General features: G+C 48.5%; 1 protein-coding gene across 1 annotated transcript in view; it reads right to left on the minus strand.

Moving 5' to 3' along the window:
* Window positions 1–3,226: 3,226 nt before the first annotated feature.
* The window catches only part of RUNX3 (RUNX family transcription factor 3), an 88,191-nt gene continuing 73,719 nt past the window's right edge, over window positions 3,227–17,698 (minus strand). The window contains exon 5 of the mRNA XM_053268111.1: window positions 3,227–3,747. Coding sequence (XP_053124086.1) covers window positions 3,227–3,747 — 521 coding nt within the window. The remainder of the gene's footprint in view (window positions 3,748–17,698) is intronic.

Genomic DNA, 17,698 nt, shown 5'->3' on the forward strand with positions numbered 1-17,698 from the left:
AAGCAATTGTGCATTTTTTAATTTTTATTATTTTTTAAAAAGAAGCATATCATAGTGCAAAGCATTTTCCCCCAGGCCAGAATATCTGACCACTTGCATAAAACAGATGTGTTTTCCTTCACAGCCATGCATGACTATCTGTCATAAACTTGAAAGAGCTGGGCTGTTGGAAATTGTACTTTCTGCTGCGGTTTACAAGTGCACACCAAAAATGCTAGATTGTCCTGAACGCTTTTGGGGGGTTTCCAGAACAGCCATCAAGACTTAAAGGCAACAAGAAATTAACAACAGGAACAGCAAAAAAACCAAAACCCTCTTATACTCAAATTTTTACACCAAATGTAAACAAAAATGGGTGGTGTTTAGGTGTGGGATCTGACATGTTACTATGAAGTGGTCTTGTGGTAGCAAACATGACTTGTCCCCTTAGCAAAGCACGGTCTGCCCTGGTTGCATATGAATGGGAGACTTGATGTGTGAGCACTGCAAGATATTCCCCTCAGGGGATGAAGCCGCTCTGGGAAGAGCAGAAGGTTCCAAGTTCCCTCCCTGGCAGCATCTCCAAGATAGGGCTGAGAGAGATTCCTGCCTGCAACCTTGGAGAAGCCGCTGCCAGTCTGTGAAGACAATACTGAGCTAGATGAGTCTATGGTCTGACTCAGTATATGGCAGCTTCCTATGTTCCTATGACCAGTACAAAATTGTAAAAACGTAGGGACGTTCTAACCTGACATGAGCAAGCATGGATTGTTCTAGCACTCAGTGGAGCCCTCCTCCTCTCTTGGTGAACATGCACCATCCATGGTGTGTTGGTTGGTATAATGTTGAGCCGTTGTACTTCCTGCGTCCCCATCCAATCCTCTCCAGTGTGGAATCTTTTGTGTTGGGCTGGGTGAGGAGAGATGAAGTGCAAGAGATGCCCACAATAGGTAATGCTCAGCCTGCGCTGAGGAGGAGGGAAATTAGCCCCTATAATTCAGTTGTGGCTCATCCTACCAAATCAGGGGGTGCCACAGGGGTTGCCTAAGAGCCAAGGAACTGCACAGCTCTACCTGGCAAATGGCCAGCCTGCAAGCAGCATGGCTCTCAGGTGGCGGGGGGGGGGGCAGGGGGGGAGAGAGAGGAACAGCCTGAGCTGCAGGGAAGCAGAGGCAGCTGTGCCTCCTTTGGTGTCCCGTCCCCCCAACCCCCTGGCTCTGCCAGACAAGCTGCTACTGCTATAATTCGTCTGCACACCCATGCGCGTGGATTGTGGCATTGCATTACAACACCTTTTAAAACCAGAACTGTCACAGCACTTCTTTGCGTACTTGATAGCTGCTAGTCAAAAGCAACTTTTTTCAAGGCCTGGGACGGCGCCCACTGGAATTTAAACTGGGGTGGTTTTTACTGCAAACAGGAGTCTCTGTATGTCCTCAGGGAAACCATGAACCTTTGACAAGGCTGCATGATGGTCTGTTTTGGGCTGGCCAATCTGAGGCCCTTGAGCGGTTGTCGGACTACAGATCTCATCATCCTCTTGGCCATTGTGGCTGGAGAGGATGAGAATGGCAAACAACCGCTCTAGCGCAGGGCTCCCCAGTCACAATGGCCAATGACAGGAGTTGTAGCCCAACAACATCTGGGAATCCAAGGGCGGGAATTCCGGCTACGTAACCTCAAGTTGGCCATTCTTGTTGTACTTCTTCCTCAGATGGTCAACTCATCTCTGGTCTGTTCGTACAGGAACTTGGAGCCAATTTTCTCCCTGACACACTAGTTTTCTTTGCAGGGATGACTTTTTCGCGAGGGCTAAAAATGACTCTCCCCACCTCCGCCATCATGAGTCCCAAGCAGCTGTCTGGAGTGGTCCCGGGTTTAGCGCCTCAGCTGTGATGTACACTGCAGCGGGAGCTGTGCTCACATTGCCTGTCAAAGAAGCTGCAAGCAAGCTGGCCCGCTGTTTGGTGGGGCAAAGACGCACTTAATGGAACCCCGACTCTCATCCCCTCTTCTGACCAGCTCGTTAGCATAATGCCCGTGCATTTCACTTCTGCCGAATCATGCCAGGGAATCACATACATACACAGTGCCTTCTCCCGTGCTAAATTCCACAGCCAGCCAGGTCACTCTGGCAGATGTAGGGAGTGTGTTTTGGAGACCAGTTAGTTTCGGGCTTGGTCTAAGACATTGCAGGGCCTGAGGCAGAGGATCCAAAAGGGCTTTCCCACACACTACTGAACCTGAGACAGGGAGTGCTTCTGCACAACCCCCCTTGAAATGAATAGCGTTTGAGTGGAGCTGTGTAGAAGACCTTCCCAGTAGGCTAGTTCACACAACCATGATTTGGGTAGGCTAAGCAGCTTCACCCATGTTGGGGAGCTGTGTGTGCTCCCTTTCTGTGACTGTAAACTTGTAGAAAGTAAGGTACGAGTTGGGTGAAGTGATCATCCGAGAGGTTCCCATTGGGCCGGAGGGTTTCCTCCTAACTTATTGAACGGGTTTTCTCCTACCTCATTAAATGGTTGTTGGGTAGGATGGAATCCTCCTACTCAGTGGGCGCATCACGGATGATCATTTCCCTCACTTCCCCCCTACCTTGCTGTTTACGAGCACAAAATGGGTGAGAACTAGCCTGGTTTATCATTCCCTGCGTGAGTCAGATCCGCTTGCTCCCTCCACTGCCTTTAACGACACCCCAAAATCTGCTGCCAGAAGCTATCTTCTCGCATTGCCTTCTGGTGCAGCCGCCACAGTATAGCAGAAGCAGAATGGTGCAGAATACCAATGGTTCTGTGGCTTCATTTTTGTCTTTGCTTCACAGATCTCTCTCACCAGCATCAGAGGGCTAAACACTTGGTCAGCTGTTCATTCTTTCTGAAACATTTCATTATCCTTGAGGTGACCGATTGGGGCTTTTCATACTTGGCTGTATTGCCAAACAGGAGTAAAGCATTTCCATCCTATACATTCCTATGTACATTCTGAACACAGTGGACATGGGTCAAGGGGAACCTTAAGGAGCGATAAGAATTTGGTTTTGAAATGTATACAAACTTCAGGTCAGCTTCAGCCTGTCTTTGCTTAATTAACTGGATTACCTATAATTGTACAAGAGCAATCTCACTTTGTGATGTGTATTGGGAAGTGGGGTGTTGAGGGGGAGGGGTTGGCCAGTGGCTCCTTGTGATGATCAACTATCATAGCACACTGCTGGATAATCAGTTAAAGTAAAAGGTGCCTGGATTCAATAGGGTCTCCAGACAGCCTCATCCATCCTCCCGGTAGTTGTCATGGCTGTCGGCGAGTTACTATGGCTACCATCTGCCTCCACACCATCGTTCTGATTGGCAAGGTTGGGGTTAATCAAGTTGTTACCCGCTGATGCGCTTGGGCAAGAGGGAAGCATCCTCGTGGGCGAACGCTCTCCCCCCGCCACCATGGAGAACTGGTACGACCCGGACGACGTACCATAGTACAAGTGGTAAGGGGAAGGGTTGGTCTGGAATGGTCCACTCTGGTTTTGGGTGGAGCTGGGGTATGGCGGGGGAAGGTAGGTATGGTGGAACCGAGTCGTGGTGGGCATGCTGGTCATGCTAATGCTGCCGATTCCAGTGGCAGACGGTGTGGCTGTGTATGGGAAGGCCGACATCGCACCAGGGTAATGCATCCGAGGGTCCGAAAACCTGGTCTCCGTGAGGCCAGTTAATCCAGAAAAGGACCGGTCAAACTGCCGTGGGTCAGAGAATGGGCTCAGTTCAGAGGTACCTAGTTTTGGAAAAGGAGACAGAAAGATGGAAGGTTACTGTGTTTGGAATTCTTCGCTTCCTCTGGTAGCATTTAGCTCAGCTAATTTCATGTGTAGCTAATAAAAGAATGGTAACGATTGCCATTTATTTCATTATCATTAACAATTGCAATAAACAAGGGAAAAGAATATACATAGCCCATAGCAAAAGAGAGGATGAAAACAGAATGTTCTGCTTCATCGAAGCTTGTATGCTTTCATAAGAACATAAGAACAACCCTGCTGGATCAGGCCCAAGGAAGCCCATCTAGCCCAGCATCCTGTTTCACACAGTGACCCACCAGATGCTGCTGGAAGTCACAGGCAGGAGTTGAGGGCATGCCCTCTCTCCTGCTGTTACTCCCCCCCAACGGGTACTCAGAGGCATCCTGCCTTTGAGGCTGGAGGTGGCCTGTAGCCCTCCGACTAGTAGCCGTCGATAGACCTCTCCTCCATGAAGTTATCCAAACCCTTCTTAAAGCTATCCAGGTTGTTGGCTGTCACCACATCTCATGGCAGAGAATTCTACAAGTTGATTATGCATTGTATGAAAAAGAACTTCCGTTTGTTCGTCCTAGATTTCCTGGCAATCAATTTCATGGGATGACCCCTGGTTCTAGTATTATGTGAGAGGGAAAAGAATTTCTCTCTATCCACTTTTTCCACACCATGCATGATTTTATAGACCTCTATCATGTCTCCCTGCAGTTGCCTTTTTTCTAAACTAAAAAGTTTCATTGTTTATTATTATTATTTCTTGTTTACACAGTCAGACAGGTGTTATTGACTGGTTTGTTTTATCCAGACATTGAGTCCTTCCCAAGAAATTCGATTTCTATACCGCCCTTCCAAAAATGGCTCAGGGCAGTTTACACAGAGAAATAATAAATGGAGATGGCTCCCTGTCCCCAAAGGGCTCAAATTGACAACTGAAAGGATTCTTTTGGGGGACGCCATGAAGCCATAGCTGGGCTGGGACTCCTGGTGCCCCAACCATAGATTCCAGGGTAAACCCACCCCCCTGTGGTCGTAAGAACAACCCTCGTGATTGATCAGGGCAAATTCCAGAAAATAAGGACTATCCTAGGTAAATAGAGACAGTTGGACTCTTTGATAAACTCCATACAAGGTTTTGATACATGTCGACAAACATATACAAGGGAGGCATAGATTTGTCCCTGGTATACCGGCACACATAATGACAAAAGAGTGGTGAGGGAAATAACTTGTTGAGGTGATAGAAACCTATAATCCACTGCAGCTCCAGATGCACAGTGGTGTACTGGAAGTGTGCCTTCAGAGGTGTTCTCTCTGCTTCACATCCCACAGCCATTGGGGGTGTAGCCAGTGGGTATGCAGCAGGATAGGGCTTTCTCACAGGGTGTGGAACCTCCTGTGTCAGGAGGTCCCACTGGCTTCCTCTCTCTGTGCCTCTGGGTGCCAGTTAAAAACAGCATTCCAGTACACTTTTCCAGTAGGGTGTTCCTAAAGAATTTGCTGTTCCGTCTTGATAGATTATTGCTGTTACATTTTTTCTTGGTTCTGTTTTTATGATTATTGTCAGCTGCTTTGAGGGTTTCCTTAGGAGGACAGAAAGGCAGGGTATAAATATGTGTATATATAAAGTTGCCATTTATAGGGATGTTATCAGCAATGAGTGTCACGATCTGCCTGTTCATAAAAACATAACCCCTGTCCAAATTTAACCCCAAATTTATGATGTTATCTTAGGCCAGTCAAGTTTGCTGCCCTAAATTCGTGTGTGTGTGTGTGTGCAGCAATACACTTCTACTCCAGCTTTCTTCCAGCATGATTATAAACACAGAAATAAAATTGTTTAGCTGTTCTCCAAGATTGTGTAGTAAATAGACAGTGCAGCCCTTTGACAGTGAGTCCCCAAACTAGTCAACCCGTCTGCTTCGGCATACAAACGCGCACACAAACACAGGGACAGGGAGGGGAACTGGGGTCTATTCCAGGTCTTCTGAGGCCTTCATGTGGGTGGTCTGTTTGTGCTGATAGGTCCAAGGGACAGAGCTGATAAACACACAGTGGAAAACACACTTACTGTAAATCGTGCTAGTACTGTTTCTTTCTTTCTTTTTTTAAACTCTGAGGGCTTTTTTTTTTTTTTAATTGAGGAAATGTGATTTTTCTGGCTGGCAATATTTCATTGAGGAAAGTGGGGCTGGCCCAATATGGCCGCTTCTCCAGTTGGCCACTCTTGTGTCCGGTGGCCTGCTGATGGAGCTGAACAAGTGGTGAAATAGATCAAGTTCACTTAATAATGGATGCTAATGGAAGCTGGCCAGTGGTCTCAAGAAGTCAGCAGAGCTTCCGGGACTGGCTCATTTGAGGGGGTTAAGCATCATTCCAGGGGGGAAATGTAACATGGTCAAAATAATGAGGTAGGTTGGGCTGCCCCCCTCTAAAATAACTACAAGCTCATTCACACAATCAAAAACTTGGGCGTCTGGGAGGGGCAAGAGGGTATTAGTATTAGTACTGTGCTGTTGTTTCTTACTGTTGTTGTTGTTGTTGTTATTAAACTTTTCGACACAGAGAAGTTCTGGAAGTGGTTTACATAGTGGAATAAAATGAAAAGATAGTTCCCTGTCCCCAAACAGCTCACAATCTAAACAAAAACAAATTGTTCTGGTAAGAACAAATCTGCCTACTTTCCTTTCACTATAATCTTAATTGATAATTACCATCCTCACAAGTTAGCCCACTTCAGCCCACAAGTTAGCCCACATTCACAAGGCCACCATCTTGAACTGGGGTGGATGACATCATCACAAACAATGCCATTGAGGTGTCCCTGTGTGTCACTCAACTGTACCAACTTTGATTGAAATCAGTTAGATGGTCCATAAGTTGCATGGCATCATTACAAACTACGCCCTTCTGATGTCTGTATGTGCCCCTACATCTGAAGCAAATTTGGTTCAAATCGGTTAGGTAGTTCATAAATTAGCTCAGTTATGCCTCAAATGGTCACATATCCGCCATCTGAACATGGTGGATGACATCATCACAAACTATGCTGTTGAGGAGTCCCTATATGTCACTCACTGCAACTGAACCAAATTTGGTTGAAAGTGGTTAGACGGTCCACAAGTTAGCCCACTTGCGCCTCAAACGTTTACGCATCCGCCATCTTGAACTGGGTGGACGACATCATCACAGATTATGCGATTGAGTTGTCCCTATGTGCCACTCACTACAACTGTGCCAGATTTGGTCCAAATCGGTTAGAAGGTGCACAAGTTAGCCCACTTGCTCCTCAAATGCCATCTTGAACTGGAGTGGATGACATAATCACAAACTACGCCACTGAGGTGTTCCTATGTAGCAAATTTGGTTCAAATCAGTTATGTGGTTTACAAGTTAGCCCACTTGCACCTCAAATGTTTATGCGCCCACCATCTTGAACAGGGGTGGATGACATCATCATAAACTATGCCGTTGAGCCTATGTGTCCCTACAACTTTACTCAGTTTGGTTCATATTGGTCAAGGCATTGTGAAGTTGATAGGGACATACAACACAAACATGGCCACACACACACACACACACACAGCCAGGTGATCTCATAAGCTTACTTTCCTTAAGGAAAGTAGGCTAACAAAAGGAAGACATCAGCAACAACCACTGGAAGGATGCTGTGCTGAGGCTGGATTGGGACCGTTGTTGTTCTCCCCCTGCTAAATATCATAGTGCCACCACTTTAAAAGATGCCTCTTAGCCCCATTAGCAGGGGCTTATTCACTTGAGATGGTTTTACTGATTGTGTTTGGGGCATTTTAATAGTGTACCTTGCTCTGGGTACTTGGGAGTAGGTGCACAGCAAAGAAATATCATGGATAAAATAGGACACAAATAAACAGGAAGAAGTTTATGTTTTCTAAAAGGTGGCCATTAAGCTTACTAAATATGATGCAGGCGATTCATGATCAGAATGCCTGATGTTTCTTTGAGTAAAGGCAGCCCTGCGGTGGCAGCGGCGGCGGGCCTTGGATTGGGGCCATGGCCCTAGTGGAAGGCACTTAATCCCTCTCCCTGTGCCATTCCATCCTGCTGACCAAAGCTGCTATTAGGGGCTTTGCTAGATAGCAGTGCTTTTCTGCACTTAACCCTTTCCCCAGCTCCCGCACACGCGTACTTCCCACTGGGTTCTCGTGCAGGATCCACGCCTCGTGCATGGGCTTCTGAAGGATCTCATTCTCCCTGCTTGTGAGTTTTGGCTCTGAAGCCAGATGCTGAGCACCTCCTTGGTGTTATTTTTACAGCCCCACCTGGGACGTTTACACACGGCAGGCTTTACTGGGAGCTTACTGGGAGGCTTTACTGCGAACTTGAAGTTGTCCCACAAACCCGATGCAAATAGTGGATTTTTTTTAACCCCGGATATAAATCAGGCTACACAATAACGCATAGTGAAAAGCCTGAATTGTGTGTGAACTGCTCCCCGCTGTTAACTCACAGTGACTTTGGGGTAGATCTGGCCGCTATGTGAATGCACCCGCTCCATTGCGGAAGAGATGCAAGTTAAAGGGCTTTAAAAGCCCCTGTGTGAAAAACTCCCTGCGGGACAGCACTTTCTTTCCATTTCTTTTCATGACGACTTGAAAGTAGTAGACATGAAAAGAGACAGTAAAGTTAGGGCTGGCCAACAGGGGGTGCTGTACAAATAACGCAAAAGAAGTGCTCAGCATCTGACCACAGAGAAAAACCTCGCAAGCAAGGAGAATACGATTCTTCAGAAGCCCACGCCTGGATCCTGCACAAGAACCCAGCAGGAAGTACTGTGGGAGCTGAAAAGAAGGCGAGATCAACGGCCATCTGTGAAAGCTCTGGCTGTGGCAGGAAAGAAGCCAGGTGTCCGTTGTATCTGTCTCCTCTACCCCACCATGGCAAAGAGCTTTGGGGAGGGATTTAGATCAGGTAATTCAGGGGGTCTCAAACTTGGGTCTCTAGACGTCACTGGACTACAACTCCCATCACCCCTTGCCACAGTGGGATTGTGGCAGGGATGATAGGCACTGTAGCCCAGCAACATCTGGGGGATGAAGCCTGAGAAGTCCCAGAATAAGTGGCACAGGAAGGGGAAAGGGTTAATCCCCCTCTCAGTGCCACAGCTCTGTTCCAAATCACCCCTGCCTAAAGGCTGTTTTTAAGCAAAGGGAAATATTTCAGGAGATAGAATCACTACTCTTCTGCGTCACATCGAGCTGGGCCCTTAGTTAAACAAACAAACAAAAAGGAGAGGCAAGCCCTCCGATATGCTCAGGGAGAAACATTTTTTATAATATGTGATATGCCCAACACGTTTCGACAATTATTTTCCTTAGGGGCAGAACAGTCTTTACCTTACCCTGACGGAACCAGCTAGAAGTAGTCAGTGGGAGGATTTTGGAACCAGGACGTTTTTCCAGCACACCGTTTTGGCTGGCCTCATCCCACGTCAGAATAGAAGGCAGTCCACATGACCGTTGACTGGGCAGGACAAGCATCTGGGCCAGCTTCAGAAGCTGTGTGCGCTTCTGATTTCCAATTGCGGGCTAGCAAAAAACTTGGCAGGGGGTGGGGGGAGTGACTGTGTATGAGAGAGGAGGGCAGGCAGGGTGGCTTTTCCTTCTGGTTGTGCTGCTGAATTGGTGTCGACTCCTGGCACCCACAGAGCCCTGTGGTTTTCTTTGGCAGAATACAGGAGGGGTTGACCATTGCCATCTCCCACGCAGTATGAGATGATGCCTCTAAGCAGTAGCGGGCAGTAGCAGACCAGCGGCGGCCCATGTCCAGCCGCCACCGTGGCCCCGTTCTCCCTGCCCCCTACATCTGATGTCAGACGTGGGGGGGGGGGGGGGCGTGACGGGGCAGCGAGGTCCCTGAGGGGCGGTGGCCCAGGTTCTTTGAACCCGGTCACCCAATGGTGGCTACGCCCCTGCCTCTTAGCATCTTCCTATATTGCTGCTGCCCAATATAGGTGTTTCCCATAGACTGGGAAACACACCAGTGGGGATTCGAACCAGCAGCCTCCTGCTCTCTAGGCAGGTTGCCTCCCTGCTGTGCCATTAGCTGGCTGGCTTTTCCTCTGACCTGCTTAAAATGTTGGGTACCACAGCTGGGTAGGACGGCCCCATCCTACCCAGCTGCTGCCTCACACCCGATCACTCCAGGGGCGTAGGAAGTTTGTTTGCAGCCAGGCAACAAACACCTGCCAGTGTTGCCCACCCAGCACTAGCACACATGCCCTAACCACCCACCCTGCACTGCCAGTATCAGAAAATGAGCCACTGTGATCCTGTGTGAAACAGGATGCCGGACTGGAGAGGCCTTGGGCCTGATCCGGCAGGGTTGTTCTTATGTCCTTAAACAAGTAGGTAGGAAGAGAGGGGGGTGACACACAGTGGCCCACCAGATGCCGCTGGGGAGCCCACAGGTAAGAGGTATGCACATGCCATCTCTCCTGCTGTTGCTCCCCTGCAACTGGTATTGAGAGGCATTGTGCCTCTGAGGCTGGTGGTGGCCTATAGCCCTCAGACCAGCAGCCATTGATAGGCCTGTCCTCCATGAATTTGCCCGAGCCCCTTTGAAAGCCATCCAAGCTGGTGGCCATCTCCACATCCTGTGGCAGAGAACGCCATACATGACGTGCTGTGTGGAAAGGTCACCCCTTTGGTTGGTGCTAGATTGCTCATTTGTGATCAAAACATCTGGAGCGCACACAGCTGCAAAGGTGGGTAGGATGCTTGCCGGGCCCAGGTTTGGGTTGTGCCTTTACAGCAGGCCTGCTCAACTTAGGCCCCCCAGCTGTTTTTGGACTACAACTCCCATAATTCTCAGCCACAGCAGCCAAGAGCCAGAGATTATGGGAATTGTAGGCCAACATCTGCAGGAGGGCCGAAGTTGAGCAGCCTGCTTTAAAGGAACTGCCTTTCAATGCCGACTCCTAGATGCTGAGGTCTTGTTCCTGCTTCTTCTGGCCTTTGGGTGCTGCTCCTCACGATTTCTGTTTGAGATCAGCTTTGTTCCCCTTACCACTTTCCAAACCCTGCCTTACAATTTTGAGCTGCTTCGTGTTCTCTTTGGATCGTGCCTGTGCTTTTGCCCATGCCATCCTCCTCCTCCTCCTCCTCCAAGGCGATGCTGGCTGTGAGAACTCACAAAGATGAATATCTCGAAATAAATGGCAGGTAGGCGCCACAAACCACTCAGCGGCTTGAGCAGAGCAAGGGAAGGGTTTAAGTTCCTTCATTATGTTTCATGTGGCCATAAATAATATTCCATAAAAAGCAAATTCAAATGAAAAGCTAAGTGCTCAGGGCACATTTCCCTTTTCTTTTCCTCTCCAACCCTCTCCCAAAGTTTTTGGAGAGGCCAGATTTTACGAGTCTGTGCTTGCAACTCCTGGCAATTGCCACCCTGTGCTAATATAAAAGCAACAGTGTAAACGTGTTAATTACTGACGGCTTGCAAAACAAAACAAAACAAAACAGAAAAGGTGGGGGGAGCTACGCAAAATACCATCAGTAGACCTCTAGTTTATAGAATCCGCTGCTGCTGCCTGAAAATAGGGGCACACAGCAGATCCAGGAGCTGTTGCTGCTAAAGAAAGGTTTTCTATATCAAGAGTTTAAAAAAACGATCCTTGGAGCAAGATCTAGAGACTACATTTGTCATGACTAACATGGGATTCAATGAGACAAGTTAGTCATGACGGATTTAGGCTGGATATTGTCCATGGTCTTTAGGACTTGGAATAGAGCCCCCAATCCATTTTTTAAAAAGAAGCAAAGCCCTAGTCCTCATGAACCATCGATTTTATAGGGTTAAAAAGTGGCACAAGCTCTTGTCTGGGGCACAATTTGGGGACAACCAGCCAGTTCACACAATCATAAATTGGATAGAACAAATGTCCTACCAGCTTGGGAGCTGTGTGAGCTTCCGGTTGTGTATTGTCTCTGACCCAGAAGTTGGGTACGATGCTTCTGTCCTAGCCAGCACTTGTGCCCAGCATTTCTTCGAGGGTGGACAGAAAGGCGTCCTACCTGGCTCTTCTCTCACAGACCACCACTCTCCCCTCCTCCTACCTAGGTTTTTGCTAACACACGGCTGAAAACTGGGAGTGCACACAGCTCCTGAAGCTGGGTAGGATGCTTGTCCTACCCAATTTGAGATGGTGTGCACTGGCTGAGAGAGTGGGGAAGATGGAACCTGTGAGACTTCCCACGGGCTGAGGTGAGGTGGTCACCTCAAGCAGCAGAACTTTGGGGTGCCAGCATGAATGGCCAACTCAGTCTGGATGCTTCCCACCCACCATCCCCACATTGGAGCTTTCTGTGGGCTTGAGCTGGTCACGGCTAGAATCAAAACTCTGGACTAGATGGACCTTTTGTCTGACCCCATCAAGCAAGTCTTATTTATTATTATTATTTATTTATTTGCTCAATTTTTATACCGCCCTTCCAGAAAGGCTCCGGGCGGTTTACAAATGCATTCAAGAATCAGTGGGACATGAGCCACTGTCAAGGTGCTGGAAAACACCATCTGCCAAGGACTCAGTGAGTGAATGATCAACTCTGGGAGGCAGGACCTGTGATGGCTTTGCTGCCGATATGAATCCTATTACATCAGTCTTTGGCCTGTTTGAAAACTTAGCAAGTTGTTTGGTTGGGGGAACTAGGTAGATGTTACTTGGCTACTGCAGAAGATGGGGCCGTCACTCAGTGGTAGAGCATCTGCTTTGCATGCAGAAGGTCCCAGGTTCAATCCCTGGTGGCATCTCCAGGAGGCTTTACACACAGGGCTTCTGCCCCGAATCTCCTTCAGAAGAGAGTGTGTGCGTTCACACAGCAGCCAAACTTCCCTCCAGGTCCCTCTGAGATTTTTGGACCCACTCCACACACAAACCGGGCTTTGTGATGCGAATTCTAGCTTATCTTGACATATAGCTGGGTTGTTTAAATGCTGGTTTTTAAGCTACTTTTTCTGAAATGGGAGAGGCACTGACCTAGAATCATTTATTTATTTATTTATTATGTATTTATTTATTTACATTTTATATCCCGCTCTTCCTCCAAGCAGCCCAGAGCAGTGTACTACATACTTAAGTTCCTCCTCACAACAACCCTGTGAAGTAGATTAAGCTGAGAGAGAAGTGACTGGCCCAGAGTCGCCCAGCTCATATCATGGCTGAATGGGGATTTGAACTCAGGTCTCCCCGGTTCTAGTCCAGCACTCTAACCACTACACCACGCTGGCTCTTCATTAGCATGATAAGATAATCATTAGCATGATAAGAGGCATGCGCTCTTCAGAAATGCAGATCTTTCTCTGTAGCAGCTCTCCCCCCCCCCCACTGCCCCATTGGCTAGAAGGAAAACATGGAGCATGCCATGTGGACTTGTTTCAAAACAAAACTGAGAGCAGAGGGGAAGGGCTGCTTCCTCAATGTACTTCGAAGTGGCTTCGCTCAACGTTTACCCCGAAGCCTGAAGCCAAGTGCGAATAACTCCCAGGTAGGGCTGGGAGAGATTCCTACTTGAAACTCCGGAGAGCTGCTGCCAGTCAGTGTAGACACGGCTGCCAGTCAGTGTCAGCTAGATTGGCCAAGGTCTGACTTAGTAGAAGGCAGCCTTCTATGTAATCCTTAGCCATTCAGTGCATGTGTGGGTCCCGGCAGTGCAGCCCCACATCTGCTTTTCCTGAAGGACTGCTGTGAAAACAGCCATTTAACTTGAGCACGTACCACACCACTGGATAGATTCTGCCCGAAGAGCTCTGCTCCAAACATGCCGGGCGTTCATTCTTTTAGGTCATAAGCCATGCATAATGTACCTGTAGCTTTTGTTCTTCCGTTAATTAGATTTTGCGGGTAGGGACTGGCCTATTTTAATTTCTATTGTACAGCACTTAGCATATTTAATATTGCTGCCTTGTGATGATAAAGACACAGTTGACGAGGTGGTGCAAGTCTGGGAGGAAAGCACTCTGTGATTTCCCTGCACGGTTTGAACCAGACACATGAATCAAGCACTTGAGGGACACTCCAGTAGAGAATAGAGCAGGTGCCACAAGCAAACCTAGCCAGTTTAGACAATTACATGGCAAAATCCTGTAATAATTCAGGAGGAGGGCAGGGCTGCATATTTAAATGCTCCCATAGATTAAAAACACAATGACGGGTGTGGTGGGGGGAAGCAGAAATCTAGAATGGCAGGAAGAAGGATCCAGCCTTGTCTGGGAGGAGAGTGGGTCTTATGGTGGCAAGCATGAATTGTCTCCTTTGCTAAGCAGGGTCTGCCCTGGTTTATATTTGAATGGGAGACATGTGTGAGCACTGTAAGATATTCCCCTTAGGGGATGGGGCTGCTTGGGGAAGAGCACCTGCCTGCTTGCATGCAGAAGGTTCCAAGTTCCCTCCCTGGAATCTCCAAAATACGGCTGGGAGAGACCCCTGCCTGCAACCTTGGAGAAGCCGCTGCCGGTCTGTGCAGGCAGTACTGAGCTAGATGCACCAGTGGTCTGACTCAGTATATGGCAGCCTCCTATGTCTTTTCCTTGACACTCTAGAGATTAGTTCACATGATCAGAAATTGGGTAGGACAAGTGTCCTACCCAGGTTTGGGAACTGTGCACACCCGTTTTGTGTTTGTGTGCAAGTGAAAACCAAGGTAGATGGCACAGGCAGTGATCATCTGCTAAGCGTCAGCTGGGTAGGAGAGTGTTTCCTCCACCTCAGTTAAAGAGCTGGGTAGGATGGGGCCTTCCTACCCAGCTGACACTTAGCAGACAGTCACTGTTCATGCCTTCTACCTGTTTTTTCCACTCTCACACAGTCACAAAATGGGAGCACATACAGTACCCAAACTAACCAATTTCTGACTGTGTGAACTAGCCTCAGTTTTACTGTGTATTAGATTTTTTCTTTTGAAGTGAGGAAGCAATTAAACTTGCAACCCACCCTGCAGCCCACATGGGTACAATCCAGGAACAGTTTTGTCACTTGTTTCTGCTGATTGTATAAACTAGCCCCTGCATAGCATACCAGATTCCGCAGAGGTGACCCAAGAAATGTTCACACCTGAGACTGAAAATCTAAATCTCCTCCCATTCCTGGCCACCAAGAGTGCACACGAACCCAGGTGGCTTTGTTGCAATGATGCTATTACAGTGAATGGTTTACATTGCATTCTCTGTTCATCACCTGAGCACACCAAAAATTCATCTTAGAACCTCAGATCTTTGGCAGAACAAGTACCGCATTTACCCAAATCAAAGATGACTCTGAATTTCAGATGACTCCATTAAAAAGTAGAGCTTAAATACAGGGTATACCTGCACTTACTCATATGGAACACGACTCTGAATTTAAGTCGACTGCCTGATTTCTAATATTAAAAAAAATGGAGGAAAACCCCCCTAGTCTTGTATGCAGGTAAATATAATAAAAGGCACAAGATGACTTTTTAAAAGTAGGTGTGATGGATATGGTTGTTGGACACTCCCTCCCCCCCCCCCCCCGAGTCCTGGGAAATCTCAGGGATAGCATTACTGGGCTTGGTTTCCTTAGGGTGAGAAAGCACTGTAGACTTAATGGCATTGCATAATAGCTGTCTTATTGACAAGCAGAGGGCAGATCATGGGGGCAAATAGCAGACACTTCTGTAAGGCAGCAACATTTTGTGACCCCAGAGAGTTTCTGATCTCTCTGCCCCCTTGAAGATGAGTTCAAACTTCAGCAAACTCACCACTGCTTCCCTCTCCTGTTTCTTCATGGGCACAAAGACATAACTCATCCCCTCCTTTTACCTGGAGAGGAGAGCTGGTCTTGTGGTCGCAAGCATGACTTGTCCCCTTAGCTAAGCAGGGTCTGCCCTGGTTGCACATGAAAGGGAGACTAGAAGTCTGAGCATTGGAAGATATTCCCCTCAGGGGATGGAGCTGCTCTGGGAAGAGCAAAAACTTTCAAGTTCCCTCCCTGGCAGCATCTCCAAGAGAGGGCTGAGAGAGACTCCTGCCTGCAACCTTGGAGAAGCCGCTGCCAGTCTGTGAAGACAATACTGAGCTAGATTGACCAATGGTCTGACTCAGTATATGGCAGCTCCCTATGTTCCTATGCACTTTCCCCAAGTTCTGATGGGTCTCTCATTCCAACATAGGAAGTCCCCAAATATCTCCAATTAGCTAATCTCCCATTGTGCTTCAGATCTGCTGCCTGAGGCCAGCACTTTACTGAGCTTCACGGCAGGGCTGGTTGGGAGAAAAAGGGGAACTGCAGTTCCGCTGCTTCCCCCCCCAACCCCGTCCCTTTTTCTGTCTGCTGAGCTGACAATGCTTCCCCCGCACCGCCACCCCCACTCAAACCACACGAGGAGTCTGCCAGTTAAAAATAATTCCAAAACCCTACAGATTTTGATGGCTTCGTCTCTGAAAAAAGAAAAAGAAAAAGAAAATCACTACAGCCCAACTTGTGTTTCTAGATCTGGCCGGCTCCTGGATTGCTTTCCGAGGGCCCTGGCAATTCGGAGGGCGAGTATTTTGCTTGTCGGGCTGCCAATCAAAATATTTGAAGGAAATGTTTATTTTCTTCTCAAAATCGCACCAGCTGCTGCCTTAACTGAATAAGCCCATTTAGAGGTAAGAATTTAACCATTGTGAGGGGAAAGCAAGTGCCCGCACACTCCAAATATCTGAGCCGATCTATCAATGGAAATGGCGGCACTGTGGATCGGGGCCCTGGGAAGCCAGGAATGCATGTTCAGCCAGAGGTCATTGTCTCGGTCAGTGGGACATCCTGGCTTCTGGGGGCTGACCCGCTCGCTCTGCCCTGGGGGTCGTCAGTGGCACGGAAAGGGGAGTCCCATCATGCAACTGGCTCCGGTTTCTCATTGTCGTCGGTAATGCCTTTCTGAAAGGGCCCCCCCTTCAGAGCCAAGCGACACATCAACCGCTCCTCAAGCTTCACAGCCCCTTTCCAGATTAAACAACCCACTCCAATGAAAGGCCACGGCTATTTTCATACCAGCTTCGGAGAAAATCTAGGTCTTGACTTGACTTAATGGAATCCAAGGCGCAACGCAAGCTGTATTCTCAAGGAAAGCCTGTTTTCTCCAGGCAGGACAGGCCGTCACTTGGATGGATGCTTTGTAGCCAGGAGGCCCCGGGTTCAGCCTCCAGAATCTCCGATGGGGCTGCAGGGCTGGGGGGGAAACCTCTGCCTCCGACCGCAGAGAGCCACCACCTGTCAAAACGGGCCACACTGGACCAGATGGGCCAAGGGTCTGGCTCAGTAGGTATTATTTATTCATTGGAAATATTTGCACCCCTGAGAGAGGAGAACTGGTCTTGTGGTAGCAAGCATGACTTGTCCCCTTAGCTAAGCAGGGTCTGGCCCTAGTTGCATATGAATGGGAGACTTGATGTGTGAGCACACTAAGCCCTTAGGGGATGGAGCCACTCTGGGAAGAGCAGAAGGTTCCAAGTTCCCTCCCTGGCAGCATCTCCAAGAGAGGGCTGAGAGAGATTCCTGCCTGCAGCCTTGGAGAAGCCGCTGCCAGTCTGTGTAGACAAGACTGAGCTAGATAGACTAATGGCCTGACTCAGTATACGGCAGCTTCCTATGATCCTGTGTTCCCTCTAGTTCCCTACTGCTTGGGGCAGCCCACAACATTAACAGAACAGATACAATGTGAAATAATGCTAATAAAGTTAAACAAGTGAAGTTAAAAGACCAGGCTAAAACCACATTTAAAAGAACAACGAGGCTCTCCACACGAGCAGTTTGGCCCGCTCTCCCAACAGAAGATCGGGCGACTAGCCCTGGGCGGCCGGATCGACCACCCTCCTGATCACCAGCTCCGGCATGGAGCAGGTAGGAGTGGCGAGGATTGGAGACTGCCCAGCCCCCGGAAGTCCCACCATGCC

Source organism: Hemicordylus capensis, chromosome 7, assembly GCF_027244095.1.
Source record: "Hemicordylus capensis ecotype Gifberg chromosome 7, rHemCap1.1.pri, whole genome shotgun sequence".
Classification (NCBI taxonomy): domain Eukaryota; kingdom Metazoa; phylum Chordata; class Lepidosauria; order Squamata; family Cordylidae; genus Hemicordylus; species Hemicordylus capensis.